This window comes from Ammodytes marinus (assembly GCF_949987685.1).
Source record: "Ammodytes marinus genome assembly, chromosome: 24".
NCBI lineage: Eukaryota > Metazoa > Chordata > Actinopteri > Uranoscopiformes > Ammodytidae > Ammodytes > Ammodytes marinus.
Window position 1 is genome coordinate 6,671,721 of NC_137228.1, and position 16,321 is coordinate 6,688,041.

A 16,321-nucleotide genomic window follows, 5' to 3' on the forward strand; every position below is an offset into this window, starting at 1 on the left:
CCCATACAACGACCAGCATTGAGTTAAAGTAGAAGTAAGTGATATGGCTAACTTCCTGTCAGTGACTACAGTTAGCGGCCCCCTCCCTCGTCCCTACGTCACCACCACATGAACACACAGCCGTCTTCATCAGATAGTGCCGCGATGGAGAGTAGCGAGTCATTGTTCACGGGGCACAGAGACCCGCCTCTTTATAGCGCTCTGTCTCCTGATTGGATAAAAACGAGCGGGATACTCAAAAGGCAATTAGTGCCTAGCTGAATGACTGGTAGTCCCATATTATGAACTGTGCTTGCTGCCTAAGTGATTGCTGTGTGAAAATAGAGCGATTCAACACTTAAATAAACAAAAAGATATCACTTACTTCTCCTTTAATAAGAATGAGATACATTCATTCATTCATTCATTCATTAAGTTAAGTAGCTAAGAGGAACTTTCAGTGTTCGTTGATTCTGCCGGCATCTTTGGTCGAAAGCAGTAGTGTTGTTACGACAACACTACGTGCATTTCTTTAGGAAGTGAGTGAAAGAGAGACTGCAAATTGCATGGTGATAAGGTCATTTAGTTATATGTGACCATGTCAGAATAATAATTTGTGAGGTGTGTGTCTGTGTGTGTGTGTGTTTTACAGATATTAGACGCGTCACCCCCCCATCTGAGCGACCTAACTGAAATCTGGTCAGGGATGTACATCATGGTGAAGCCAACTTTGATTTTGTAGCGTTTATAAACACACAAGATGTTTCGTTCCGCCTGCCATTTATTATTTTTTTCTCTCTTAAAGTTTCCGGAAAACATCGGACCCAGGCAAAGGCATTTATAAAAGAAACAGAGTTGTTTTAGCTGATGGCCTTGTTTGCTGTTACAAGTCCTTTATGACCATCAGTGGAAAAATGTTTTAATAAACCTTTAAAAGTTGAGGTTTAAATGCTCATAAAGAGATCCTAAAACGGGTTTCAACAGTTTTGAGATTCAGGCAGTTCGCGTGAGATGGCCATTACTTTAAGAGAGTTATATTGTTACAGCCTATTGTATATATGTAAGCCACAATAAATAGTTCACTTTGGTTACATTTGTGTTCTACTGTATTTCTTTTATTACTTGACATCATTGCATTGCAGTTCTATTGGCATTTATTGAAATCTTCAAACAATCTAAATCGTTTCTTTATTTCTGCTTTGACAGACTGGGTAAAGATTGCTTCGTTTGTGTTCGTTCAGAAACCTTCCATAGACAAATACATCCGCGCGCTGCAGTTTCCTTTTAATAAGTGCAGTCAATTACATTTCTGTTAATTAAGATGCAAATAGTTGTAGAAAAGAAAAAAATCTGGAAAAAAAAACCCAATAGAAAGTGCAAGATCTCACAGTCTTTAATAGTAAACATAGTCAAATTTTAAAGTATAAAACGTATTGCGCTTTCAAGGTATGCTCAGCTAAACACAACATCATTCATTTATATTATGGAGGAGAATATATATGTATGCTGACGTCTTCTCACAGGAACAACTTCTTGAAAAAAAAGACACTCATCCTCTTGATCCCCCAAAAAGTCCTTTGTTATACACCAAAAACCACATTACCCAGACTCCTCTGGTTGTGGCGAGGCAAGGTGGGCCCTGACTCTGGCCTGGTCTACGGCATCCAGCAGGTTTTTGGAGTCCAGGGCTAGAGTGTGAGCCGCTGCCAGCATCTGTCTCTGGCACTCTTCCTTCAGTGATGTCACACAGTTCTGCTGGGCCAACCGCATCTTATTGATCAGCTCCCCCAAGTCCTTGTTCAGCAGCTTTTTAGTGCCTTCAATCTTAACACACAATAAGAGAGAACAAACATATATTGGTGTACTTTGGGGAGAATTTACAGAAGCTACGGTGGCCTTCAAGGACAAGAAGCTAGTGACTTAAGATGGCATCATCCACCACTGCCTCGAGTCTTTCCACAATATCATGTAGTGATGAGGTGAAGATGTATTTAGTTATTTATTCTATAGTACTTCTTCTTCTTGGTCTTCCAACAGGTGTATTTCCCCAGGACGCCCACTCTATATAAAAAGGCATAAGGCCATTAAGTTTGTCCATTCTGTGCTACTGTAGAAACATGGCGGTGCTACATGTCTTGCTCCTATGTGGATATAAAACACTAATTCTGAGGTGAAACAATTTTTTTTTGAGCAATTATGGTATACACAAATTAAAACATACTTATAAATATTGTATTCCAGTTAAGTCTGTTCTTAAAAAAACAATTCCCTTTACACACTGCACCTTTAAATGCACAACAGGCACCATATAAAATCAAATAATCAAATCCGTGAAATGAATGAATGACATTGGGAGTGAGTCTCACCTCTGTTGTGACCGAGCTGTGCAGCGAGGGCAGGATCTCATCCACACTTTGGATCAGGCTGCGCAGACACACACCCACCGCCTTAACAGGGACAGATTTGATGATTATTTGGAATATACTGACTGTTTTTAATGCTTTGGCAATACTGTGTTCTACTATTGAAGAATTCAATGGATTCAAGATTGTTATTTGTCATATGCACATTAACAATTACAGCAGCAGTCGTTTGCAATGACATTTCTTAAGTCCCAGGCTCAATTTAATATACAAGAAGAAAAACAAGTGAAGAGAGCAACACCTGAGACACAAATCAACACATAAGTAGTGCAAGGACACAGTGCAGATACAAAGTGTAGAAATAAGGTGCACCATAGAAATACAAAGTCAATTTAGAATGCGAAATGAAATGTAGACGCAATAGAATACTTTACACAGGGAGAGTGTGTGAGAGAAATTGGACAGTGGAAAGGAAGTTACGGGAAATGTAAAATGAGACGAAAGATACTAAAATATAGTGGATGGACGAGGACACTTTTAACATTGATAACCATATAAACGTGGACCTACTTTGACGGCGGTGGGATACTCTGAGGCTGGCAGTGAGTTGACGCTGTTCTTGAGCTGCACCACCTGTTTGACCATCGCCATGACGCCGGTGTAAACCTCATCACCCGACCGGTCCAGCTCAGCTGTGGGCTGGGCCTGTACCAACACACAACAGTTTATTAGATTATTTTTTGGGGGGCATTTTTTCGCTTTTATTTGACAGTTTGGAGAGACAGAGATGAAATGGTGCAGAGAGGGTAATGACATTTTTTTTTTTTTTTTTTTTTTTTTTTACCTGTGTGACTGTTGGAGGCATCGGGGGCTTGTCTGGAGGCCCTGACGGAGACAGAGAAAGCTAGATACATTTTCTGCACATAGGCCTACATATGACATTCTGTAGACTTACGTTTGGTTAAAACATTTAAAACTTGCAACATGAAATAAACTTGAAATGACGCTATCTAGCTGTGTACTCACCATTTTCCTCCGGACTTTTCTCAGGAGGCTGCAACCACACCACAAAGGAGAAAAACTTAAATTTGAATTCATAGTGTTTTACTGTGTTGACTAAATGCTGCCTTAGAAAACAGAATGTGAACAAGCTTTCTGGTGATTTACAACAAGAGCTCATGCACTAAAGTACAAGCAAACAGCCTGTGTCTAACCTGTAGTACGTTAGCAGGTGTTTGTCTGCCCCCTTGTGGTCAAAAGGTGCCTTGTACGGTCTTAAATATGCAGCTCAGATGTACCCAAAGTGGAATTAAAAGCAAACATTATACCTTGATGTTAGAATCCAGGCGCACAACAGGATCCTAGAATACAGAATCAGAGTTCAGTCAGTGATGTAATAAGTAAAGTGAAGTGTGTGTGTGTGTGTGTGTGTGTGTGTCTCACCAGATGTCTCTCCTCCTGCTCCAGCCACTGGTTGTCCATCTGCATCTCTCTTCTCTGTCTCTGTAAAGTGTCCTCCACATGGGCTCTCTCTTGTTCCCACACCGGCCTGCTATCCCTGGCTGTCCCCTACACACACACACACACACACACACACACACACACACACACACACACACACACACATTACTTTCTGTATTTCCTGTTTTTAATAAACTACAGCCTCATGGTTTGAATAGTAGCTTGCACTTAAACTCAACGACAAACTTCCTTCACATGATACATTCCATTTCGCAGTTTCAAACTTGTATGCATGCACGTTATATTGACATAATGCAATTTTGCCAAAGTGTACACTATTATTTATATATATATTTTTTTTTTAAACTGTTGCTCAGTCAAACCTAAATTTGTTCAGCTATATATATGCTGTATGTATACATGTGTTAGTGTGTGTGTGTGTGTGTGTGTGTGTGTGTGTGTGTGTGTGTGTGTGTGTGTGTGTGTGTGTGTGTGTGTGTGTGGACACCTGTGCGTGCGCGACCCGAGGCAGGGTGTTGCCTTGTATTCTCGATGGCTGGATGGAGAGAGAAAGAGAGGACATGTCAGGTGAAAAAGAAGAAGAAAAAAAAGCACTGCTCATTTTCTGCGATTTTGGGCTATTGTGGTGTGTCTGTGTGTGTGTGGGGGGGGGTACCTTGGGCGGAGGCTCTGTGGTGTTAGCGTCACATATTGACGGTATGGAGTGCGGCCTGTCTGACCTCACAGCCTTTTCCTGCTCCAACTCCATCTTGTGAATGTCACTGTCAAACACAGGCAAAATAACATTCACAATTCATTTTGAAAATCAGTTTCTCTTTTGTTTTCATATGGCACGTTTTGGTCATTTCAAACAACTGTGCCAACAAAGTCTCTGTCACACAGATAACAAACGAAACCAAGTAGGTAAATTTATTGATTCAAACATTAAACAGTGTAAAAACTGTATGGGGGAAAACAACTTTCTGAACAAAAAAGTCATAGGTTGGAACATATTTCTACGTTTTGGAAGTCTTAGTATGTGTAGAACTCAAAACCTGAAGTGACATTACGTGCAAATGTGAAGTTATCTCAACAAAAAGATTATTAGTAGGCTCAAATGTAGACAGTTTTCCTTCAAACTTAAACATTTTAGTTGACCTCAAAAAACAATTTTTAGATTTCCTACATTTTTTCATTTTAACAGAAAAGGGATAGATACGAAAAAAACACATCAATAGTGAAGTTAGTGGTAAGAAAAATGTGCAATAGGAGAAGGAAAAAAACGTCTTATGTGTGTGTGTGTGTGTGTTGCTGGTGTGTGTGTGTGTGTGTGTGAGTGTGTGTGTGTGTGTGTGCCTACCTGAGTGAGCAGTAGAGCTGGCTGAAGCTGGGCCTTGCGGGGGGCGTGTAGGCCCAGCAGCGGCCCAGCAGTGAGTAGAGTGTGGGGGGACAGAGCTGAGGTATGGGGAGGCGGGACCCAGACTCCAGGTGGTTGATCACCTGACCGTTCTCCAGCCAGGAGAACGGCTGCTGGGCCACAGACAGGATCTCCCACACACACACACCTGGAGGCAGCAAAACACACAAACACGCACGCACACACACAAACTCAAACTTTGCACGATTGCACATAAAATATAAATATCTACATATATGAAATAAAACATAGTTTAAAAAATCCATGTTAAAATAATAAAAGAAAATATAATACGTTCATAAGTATTCCCAGCGTTTTCATCAATGTAAATGAAAGCCAAAAGGTATTTCTCACCAAACATCCACACGTCACTGGCTGTGGTGAAGCGTCTGAAGTTGATGGACTCTGGCGCCATCCATTTGATGGGTAACCGAGTGACAGAGGCTGCACACACACAGAGGGGGAGATATTTAAGGGAAAACAAAAATAGACGTCTGTGGTTCTGTGTGTGTGTGTGTGTGTGTGTGTGTGTGTGTGTGTGTGCGTGTGCCTGCGTACCTTTATAATACTCTTGGTCGTCGATGTAGCGCGACAGGCCAAAGTCTCCCAGCTTGACGCATTCATGAGACGCCACCAAGACGTTTCTCACCGCTATGTCCCTGCAGCACACACACACAACATAAGAGAAACCCTAATACTAAAACACAAGTACTTCAGTTCATATGATCAGAGCCTTGATACTGTATTGAAAATAAATAATGTTGAGATAATGGCCGTTTGGAGATGGTTGTATAGGAGAACAATACAAACGCAAACAGACAAGAATTAGTCAAATAAACATCTAAATGTATATTTTGGATCTTTTTTTTATACTAGTTTGAGACATGTGATGGAAGCAAAATAATCAGAAAATCTCATATTGACCAGTGCTTGAATTTTGTTTTGTTTTTGTCTACAGTGTCTGTGTGCCTAATTATATATATTTTTTTTCTCCGTTTTTCATTTAAAAAATAAGCTGTGTATCTGTGTTACCTGTGCACCATATTGAGTCCCTCCAGGTAAGCCAGGGCTTTGCAGATTTGTAAAGAGTAAAGAATCAACGTTGGGGTCGTCAAGTTGTATTGCTGCTTCAAAATATAGTTCCCCAGCTGGCAGAAAGGACAACAATTCAATTTTGTCATTATACAGTATGGTAAGCAAGTTAGCTCACCCTCATTTATCTCATGTTTAATCTCTATTGTGAGATCATAATATGATAGACATAACAATGATACCTTGGATTTCCTGAATTGATACCACATACAGTATATTCATTGTGATTGACCTATGTTTTGTATAGGGAAATATGCAATTCAAACACACACACAAACACACACACACACCTCTCCGTGTTCATAGAGCTCCATGACAATCCACACTGGGTCGACCTCTATCACTCCAATCAAACGCACTATGTGGGGATGGTCCAGGTTTTTCATCAAGCCTGCAACACACATACAATAACATATATCATTAAAACATATCTCTTGGATTATTAAAGGTGGAGTCAGCCATTTTGGAGAAAGCTCGTTGTCAAAATCAGTGAATAACTCCTCACAATCCGCTACCTGTATGTACTGTGAGTGTGCTTAAAACAAAAACAAGGTTAATACACAGCCTAGGCTCTGTAAATTGCAATGCTTGTTCTTTGATTTGTCTATTTCCACCCACTACATTTTCTGTAATGCACCAGAATGCCCACACAATGTTTCACACAAGACCACCTTGTCCCCACCTGTACCATTTTCAGTTTGACTTGACAGGAAAACCAAACCACCTTAAAATTTGATCCGAACCCACTGTGCTAGTGTGGTCGATAGTGTGCAAGTTATACTATTGCAGTCACTTAAACCTATTTCTCATTCATACTTAGCCAAAAAGCGGTTCTACGCACTCATTGCTAATTCTTATATTAGCAATGGAATAACTGACTATGAAAAACAAAGTAATGGACATAATGCCACACATGTTATGAGGAATTCCCTTGATCTTTCCTTAAGGAGAGACTTAAGAAGTAGCATATCAATATTATAGCCAGAGTTAGTGTGTCATTCCCCTCACTGCCCCGTTTCATCTCTCCCTGCGTTCCGAATCGCATACTTTCTACTATATAGTATGTAGAAAAAAGATTTAGGATGTCCAGATTCTTGTGGCCAGATTGAGGATGGTTAGAAGTACCCGGATGTCCTACTTCATCCGGCCAAGATTGTAAGTGTTGAAAACTGCATCCTATTTGGGCGATTCTGACCCACAATCCGGTGCGCATGTGAAGTGACGTCACATCGACGAAGCCTCCATATGAAAACAAACGGGGATGCGCCGGATATAAAAGCAAGAGGCAAGATGAAGGCGCAATGTTATGATGAAATAAAAGAGTAAAAGTATGTCCCAATAGTATGCCTACTGCATCCTAACTAGATTATTTTTATCGTCGGATGTAGTATGTAGAATAGAAAAAAGAAAGAGTATGTGATTCGGAACGCAGGGTCTGTCTCTTAAAAACTGTCTAATAAAAGCAAAAATGCCCCAAAAATGATCTTTGAAAAAAAATAAGATATTCTAAATATAATCCTATGGTTTACTAACCATGTCTACACTATATATAACCAGCAATCTTTATCTATAATCTCTTGTTATCTTTCTGAACACTTTGTAAGTCAGCTCAGGAACACAAATCAAACAATGTCTCTCTCTCTACTCTCGCCTTGACGCCACCACAGTCTCCGGTCTCACCGTTTTCACAAACCCACAACCAGCTAACAGGAAGTCAGCAAGAACATTTTGTGTGTGTGTGTGTGTGTGTGTGTGTGTGTGTGTGTGTGTGTGTGGTTGTGTGTGTGTGTCTGCCTGCGTGTGTGTTTGTGTGTCTGAGAAAGAGCAAGTGTCATAGACTGCATATAAAAGACAAAGGCAAATGTATGTTTTGTTTTTTTTTAATAGCAACTCACCGGCTTCACTTAGAAACTTCTCCTTGACGTCGGCCGAGCAGTCCTTACATGTTTTGATGGCCACGTGGATTCTCTCTCCTGTCTGCAAACACACACACACACACACACACACACACACACACACACACACACACACACACACGCACACACACGCACACCTTACTTTTAACATTACAATGTAAGTCAGTGCATTTTCAGATAGCATCATATTTTGCCATTCTTACTATGATGTTTGGTGAGCAAAAATATGAAGAATATAAACGAACTTACCGGACTTTTATAAACTCCGTCGTGAACCTCTCCAAAGAATCCCTCACCCAGTATGCGACCCACAGCCACGTCCTCTCTGCAGAGTGTGTGCTTTTCTGAAATGGAGATAGATACAAAACAGTTGTACACAGCATTAATACCTATGATGAACCTTTGAACTGCTCATGTGAAGAATACTCTCTGAAAAACTGAAGGCTGCATTCCAATCCCCACACTTTCTACTATCTCGGACCCTCCGTATGAAAACAAACGGGGATGTGACAATGTTATGATGAAATAAATAAGTAAAAGTATGTCCCAAGTGTAGCATACTGCATCCTAACTAGATTATTTTTTATCTTCAGATATGTAGAATAGAAGAAAGAGTATGCGATTTGGAACGCAGCGACAATTTGTAAATATTAAATACCACTATGGATTTTGACATTACTGCGATGCGTTCAAGTACCGCCTGGCTATACATGGTGTTAAGAAAACATAGAATGTGATGTGAAAATGATTTATTTGTCTTATTTCTGACAAATAATGCTAGTTCTAGCACACAGGGGCACATTACTTGCTACTTGCTTCTAGATTTGTCCTTTTTTCACATAGACAGTGACTTGTTCTGGCTTTTGGTTTAAACTGAAACCTTGCTAAGAAGCCTGCCAGTACTAAACGTATAGGTAGCCATTTTCTTTTTGTGATGCACAGACAATGACATTTCTCTTATTTATACTCACCCCCAGTGTCTTCTGTGCCGTCTGGAATCTCATCATAGATATCTGAACCTAAAGTTAAAGGAGACATTTAAAAAAAAGACATGTATGTTTGCTTTGCATTGCTCTTCTGTATATGTAACAAATTAGAAAAAAAAAATCAGAAATACCATCAAATATTGCTGATTAGCCCATGTCAATTATAACTTAAAAATCATATAAGCAATTTGTAAATCAGTCATTAGACTTACTCAAACCTCTGCCAGGAGCCCTGGGACCACCACTGGAAAAGAGAGACAGAGACATTGCATATTCAACTCAGCCTGTTTGAATTGATACATTTAAGAGACATGGATATATAATTATGTCCAAAAAATAAAAGGGGTGGAAGGTGTCAAAATAAGTATATTCGAAAATCTGCACCCATACAAATGTATGTTTCTGCCAATTTATAAGCACTAAAAACCACACCAAAAATCTATAAATGACAAGTACATTTTTAATTTTTAAGGAACCTAACTTTCCATCATGACTCATCAGACTCACGTTTTGGGGATGTCAGGCAGTTTTGCTCTTGCTTCTCTCCCTAAACAGAATCAGATATTAGGTTTAAGTTGTAGTTGTCAGCCCAACATGATTTGTTTTCAAAAGTTAAGGAATATTTGTTGAAAGTGTAGGATTGCTTAAAGCTATAGTGCATAACTTCTGTCGCTGTTGTTTTGTGGAGCAGCTAGGCTATAACAACTTTGTGTCAACTCATTTTGCGACGGCTTGAATGTAACCGACATTCATTTATATGAAAAAGTTACGCACTATAGCTTTAATGTTCTTACATTTTTAATGTTTTTGAGGAATCAATAGGTTGACTCATTCATTTAGGTGAAGTGATACCTTTTCCCGGACGGGTGATAAGAGATTTCTCCGAGCTGCCTTCCAGCTGACAGTAGCCGTCGATGAGGTTGGCCATGTTTTCTGCCATGGCCAGGGAGGGGGTGTTCACTTTCAGAGGCTTGACGGGGTTGAAGAAATGCAAACATATTCAGTGTGTGTTCAAACCGCTTTGAAAATCTTTGCACCTTAACCTCAACTGACTCAAGTGCAACTTAACAGCCATGTGTGAAATGCTGCAACACGCAACATCATCACAACGATATGAATGTAGTATGCATCTTCTTAAAAGAGAAAAAAAGCTTAATTCCCCAAAATGGCGGACTTTTTACTGAGGACGTTTGGTGTTACCTGTTCTTCTCCGTCTATGTGTACCGTGAGCAGAGCCAGACTGCCGCTGTTGGCAGAGCAGGAGATGCTTTTCACCTGAGAGAACGCCGCCAAACATACTGGCTGCAAAAAAAGACAATTGTGCAAAAAAATCATTAAAAAAAGGGACACTATTTACTTGTTAATTAATGTTATGATGGTTATATGTCTGCAATTAAAGGTGGAGTCAGCGATTTTGGGCATCGCTTGTTGTCCAAATCACTTTTCGTCAAAATCTGTGAATATCTCGTCACCATCCGCTACCTGTCTGTACTGTGTGTGAATGCTGAAAAAAGAAAGCTGGTGTTGATGCACACTGCCTAGGCTCTTTAAACAGGTATGTTGCTAGCTAAGGTGGGCTCCCCCTTTGTTTTATATACTAGTTTACAGAGCCTAGGCTGTGTATTAGCTTCTTTATTTTCAGCGCATACACATTGGGACAGGTAGCAGATCGTGAGGAGATATTAAATAATTTTGGGGGAAAAAAGGGATTTTGACAACAAGCGTTCTCGAGAACTTCTGACTCCACCTTTAACAATGACGCATTTCTTTGCGTATTTCATGGCATATGAATATGACAAATGGCTGAATGAGTTAAGAACAACTGTCGCTGAGAGTGTGAGCCTCACTGTGGAGTTTTCCGTGCGTTGACTGATGCCTTCAGGGCCGATGACCAGGTCGATTGTTAGACTCCAACCATGCTATAGACACACAACAAACACTATCAGCTTGAAATATGGGCCATATACTGTATATAAGAGAGTTTAGGGCCAGAGGTATGTCAGCAAAAATTGAGAAACAAATGACATATATCTCTCAAGCGCTCACCACTAGCTGGCAGGTGAAGCTCTCTTGGGTGTAGCTGTAGCATTGAGCTAACGTGCTGAAGAACCTGGCCATGCACTGGTCCTGCTTCAGGGTGGAGTAGCCCACGAAGGTCTGCTGGATCAGCCGTCGCAGTTGCTTAGGCTGTGTATGTGAAAGAAAATAAACAGAGTTGAATTGGTAAAATGTCATGGTTAATGTTAGTTCAAAAAGACATTCAAAGAAGGCCAATGTCTTGATAGTGAGTTGGTTTTAAGCACTTTCTACCTTCATGGAGTTGATGAGCTCCCTGGGAAAGAACAGGTCCAGACCAACGTCCTTTCTAATTTTTGAAGGAAAGTTAATCCACGTTCATAAAAACGTTTTTAAAATAGAGGTTTGGTTGAAACTAAAATTCCACATCCTATTAAAGCAATTTGTAACAATATATGGAATGTATTTGTCATCAGTGCATGTAGAACTTGGGCCCGAAAGAAGAAAATTGCCAATTCTCCCAAAGGATGAAGCAGACATACAGTACAATTGACTTACTCTAATAGTTCAAAGTTGGACTTTTTCTCCAGTCCGTTTGGATTCATATCTTTGTAGAATCTCCTGCAAAACATAACCCGTGCACCAATATTGAATATATATATATAATTATAAACCAATAGCATTTGATTTTCCCCTTAAGAACATTCAACCCTTTTCAAGTTGCTGGTAAACGTGTGCTACCTTATTTCCAGGCACCCGAGCTGGAGAGCCATGCCGTCACTGACTTTTGAGGCGTACTCCTGCATGTAGTCACTTCGTACCTGTGTGGACAAACACACACACGCACACACACACGCACACACACACACACACACACACACACACACACACACACACACACACACACACACACACACACACACACACAACATGAAATAGTTGTCGATGGTAAGCATACATAAACAAACAACACACTCTCTCACACACGTTTACTGACCTGCTGGTAGAAGTAGAGCATAGTGGTTCTGTCCTCTTTGAACTTCTCCATGAACTCTGCCGGGATGCATCGGACCCTCAGATCATATCTGGATAAAAACAGATGTCAGAGTGAGCTTTTGCCTAGTCGGGATGCTTCGAGCACGCTGAAATGAATTGCAATTCTTTTTGAAATGCCATTTTCTGGGGATAACTGATTAATTAACCTGTTATCTAGAGAAAAAAAAAGTTTTCCCCCAACTCCATACTAAATACTGAACTATTTCCAATGTGGTTCTGTGTGAGGTGAAAAAAGACTTTTATGTTAATTCAACCTACCGCAAAAAAAAGTAACATGAAGATCGGTATATAGCACATGCAACCCAATCTCACCCTGCGTTCCAAATCGCATACTCTTTCTTTTTTCTATTGAACATTCTACATTTGACCATACAAAGAATCTAGTTAGGATGCAGTAGGCATACATTTGGGACATACTTTAACTTATTTATTTCATCATAACATTGCGCTTGCAGTACCGCTAACCTCCACTCAGCCTCCAGGTGGTGCTGTTCGTAGCGCTGGGTTAGCTCGTTGACGCTCAGGTCCGGGTGCAGCCAGTGGATCTCTGCAGACTTGAGGTGTTTGAGGAGGAGGCCGTAGCAGGGGCCGTGTGTTATGTCTGGACCCACACAACCACTGGATAGCACCACGTTGATTATAGACTGCGAGGGAGGTGGGAAAAGTTTTAGAACACCTTTTTATTTCATCTACCCATCTATCTTATTGAACAATAATAGCAATCTACTACTTCCACTGGACTTGATCTGCCTTAATTTCACTCCAACTGTATTTGAATGGGACCATTCTAACACATTTGATTGATTGTGTAGCAACTGTTTGTCAAAATCTTTGCGATTCTTATCATTTTCAACCTTCAGATTCTAGTCTCTAATATCTGAAGTGGACTTCCTTTGTTCAGAGTACAGTGCACGCACGTATGGCAGTATACAGTGGAGTATGGAAATAGAATAGAAAGTAGTGTAGTCAAATACAGTAGACTACTGTAAAGTAGTATGGAACAGTATAGAGTACATACCCTGACGGTCCAGCCCTCCTCACAGCGCACCAGTTTGAAGTTCTTGCCCAGGTTGGAGCTGTTGCTAAGGAAACACACCTTGACTATCTTCACCGGGGACACGCCGGGCACGGTCGCCGCGGGAGACAGGCCGGCCGAGACCGTCATTGATTGGCTGGTGGGGGACATGCACCTCCAGGACAGGGTGCTTGTGTCTCCCGACATCACACACACACACACACACACACACACACACACACACACACACACACACACACACCTAGACTCACGCAGCTTGTGCAGGCATTGCTGCTGCCGTCACGCCTACACACAGGCGTATGAAACTCTTACAGAATGCATTGGAAAGCTGGGAACAGACAAAAGTTGGACATAGCAACAGTTATTTCATGATGCTGTTGTATTTCTAAGCACATTTCTATCTCCAGGAAGTTAGTTCCAATCCTTCTTGTACTCACCAGTCGTACACAAACTCCACGGCCACAGTGCGAGAAATGTGTCGCCCAGTCTCGAGAACTTGAAGTTGAGTCAAAGCCAGTGATGTAGCCTTGTGTCACAGTGCATATATGGTCGTCTTTTAAAGGTTCACAGTGCAGAGTTATGTTTAAGAGCTCTGCCCACAGTAAGAACCAGGGATCGGGCAAGCGAAAGAGGGAACTTGAGAGGCAAAATAAGGAAGTTGAAAAAGCAGCTAACAGAGAGCACTGACAGCACTGATGAAACCACCGCCGTCTCACGTGTGATGGCATTGTGCAAAAAAAGGGGGCATGGCCTACGTTTCGCATTCGTTTCCTCTTCCAGAAGCTGCAATGAGCGCAAAAAACACATGTGAAAATGACGGATATGAGCCTAAAAAATTGATTTATAATATAGTATGTTGGATGTTCATGAGCAAGCAGTACAAGGCTGTCAATCCTTTGGTCCACACAGAAATGTCTGAACATTTTTGTATATCGACATTTTGCATTTTACTTTTTCTCTTGGGGTCACCATGAGGTCGACATTTTTTTTTGGTATTGAGTGAAATATCTCCACAGCCATTACATTGGATAGATTGCCGTGACAGTTAGTACACATGTTCACGTCCCCCTTTAAGAGGAATTAGAGCAACTTTGGTGATGACCCCTTAAATGTTTAATCCATCCATCCATTCATCCATCCATCCATCAAAACTTCCATTTTTATGCAATAAATGTGGCTTATGACCAAACACCTGCAAAATGATTTCCGTTCAGTTCTGCAAATATTACCACGCTAACACTCTAAAAACAGATAGTTAATATGGTGAACTTTGAGCATTGTGAGCATGCTGATATTAGCATTTAGCTCAAAGCGCTGCCATGCATACAAAAACCCTCACAGAACCATTAAACTCTTGTCTGCATATACTAAAGAAAGTTAAGCCTGTTCTCATGTGGTGAGGCGTAGGCTACGTACAGTGTGGTGACTGCGGGGAGGGCAGTTGAGACTAATGGAATTTTTTTTTGGCCCCATGGTTTCAGATTCAACCAAAAAAGTGGTTTATGTTCTGCCATTGTTGACACTGAAGCAGTTTGATTTGGTTGGCTCTCTTTGAGTGTGTGGGTGAGGATTTGGGTCGTGTTTAAGAATGCATGTGTGCAGTGCATGGAGGCCGGGCAACAGTCACCACTGACTGGAAGGACAAGTGTGGCCTTTGTACTTTGGAATTTTCAGAGAAGAAAAAGAGTTTCTTTCCTCTCCTCCACTATGTACTCTATACCAGTGGTGTGCACAGTGTGTTGTGTGTGTGTGTGTGTGTGTGTGTGTGTGTGTGTGTGTGTTTCACTTGCTGCATGATTTTACCAGTGTAAGTCAACAGAAGCAGCATCATTATGTGCAGCGCTATAGGCCCACGGTCTGTGTTGATTGGCCGGTGAGCTTCGGACCAGCCATTTCTTCTTCTGTTCTCCATTCCTATAGGTTGAAATTATAAACCATAGTGAGAATTTGGTGTTAAAGGCTTTTTACAGTTTTACAAGCTTTGTAATAACGTGTTATGTATGGGACGGACCTATGATAGCAAAAGTGCAGCCCAAAAGGATCCTGTTTTTAATAAACGATAACCTGGACACAGTCGTGGTGCCAGGATGGGCATGCCCAACCAGCATTATTTACGTCCAATGAAATCAATGAAAGGCAATGTTCTATGGCACTGTTACACAATGTGTGCAGATCAATAGTGTGATGTTATTGATGACAGGCTACTATTACATACAACATACTAAATCTAATTCAAATAATTGAATTAGATTTAGTCAGCCAAAGGGGACCATGTCATGACATTCCATACATCATTTTGCTTTGTATTCATTTAGTGGTTAACAAAATTCTGTGGTAAGTGGAAACTTTGCTATCACCAAAATGCTATGCACTAAGCTCTCCGCCAGAGGGCGACACAGCCCACTTTGACACCGTTGATGACTGATATAAATAGTCAGTCAATGTTCAGTCAATGAATTAATCATGTCAAGACCGTCAAGACATTGACCTGGCACGTGCGAACTGGGTCATTGACTAAACCAGTGCAATTAAGACCTACTACCCACTTTCAGTTACAATGATGAGCCACTTTCCACGCCCTTTTAGGCATATTCAAATATTCTGACTTGCTCTATGCTATAATAAAGACCCCTTTTCTCATATCACAGCCGTTTTAAATAAGAATAGCGATATAAAGACAGACTTATAGAACAGACGACACAAAGTAAGCTATAGCATTCGACATTAGGCTAGTTGTCGCTAATTCAGCAACTCATTTAGACCTTAATGTGTGTAGGCCTATAATATGCTACATTTCCTGCCCGGAACATTGCTGTATTAGGAAATATAGTTAATTCACAGACTTTTGAGGAAGTAAAAGTCTAATTTAATCTCTGACGAGGTCAATCTTTGCTTTTATGGCTGAGTTACCCTGTTTCTCCATGGGACGGTCCTGTGTATGGACTGGTCAAAACTAGCACTCTATTACACAACTTCCTTTACCAGTTATCAGAATAAAA

The 16,321-nt window shown here is 40.8% G+C and overlaps 1 protein-coding gene across 1 annotated transcript; it reads right to left on the bottom strand.

The window, feature by feature from the left end:
• Nucleotides 1–1,301: 1,301 nt before the first annotated feature.
• On the bottom strand, nucleotides 1,302–13,892 carry LOC307270104 (protein-tyrosine kinase 2-beta-like). Its single transcript, XM_080053266.1, has 30 exons — nucleotides 13,760–13,892; nucleotides 13,305–13,650; nucleotides 12,752–12,930; nucleotides 12,228–12,315; nucleotides 11,972–12,051; nucleotides 11,789–11,851; nucleotides 11,525–11,579; nucleotides 11,261–11,401; nucleotides 11,062–11,133; nucleotides 10,415–10,516; nucleotides 10,067–10,184; nucleotides 9,722–9,761; nucleotides 9,427–9,458; nucleotides 9,200–9,247; nucleotides 8,478–8,572; nucleotides 8,208–8,289; nucleotides 6,603–6,703; nucleotides 6,253–6,368; nucleotides 5,779–5,879; nucleotides 5,575–5,664; nucleotides 5,164–5,368; nucleotides 4,480–4,585; nucleotides 4,312–4,359; nucleotides 3,786–3,911; nucleotides 3,671–3,703; nucleotides 3,369–3,396; nucleotides 3,187–3,227; nucleotides 2,913–3,047; nucleotides 2,346–2,426; nucleotides 1,302–1,803 (listed from the first exon to the last, which is right to left on the bottom strand). Exons 2-30 carry the CDS (start codon nucleotides 13,506–13,508, stop codon nucleotides 1,579–1,581), a joined length of 2,835 nt encoding a protein of 944 aa, XP_079909392.1. The 5' UTR covers nucleotides 13,509–13,650; nucleotides 13,760–13,892; the 3' UTR covers nucleotides 1,302–1,578.
• Nucleotides 13,893–16,321: the final 2,429 nt, after the last annotated feature.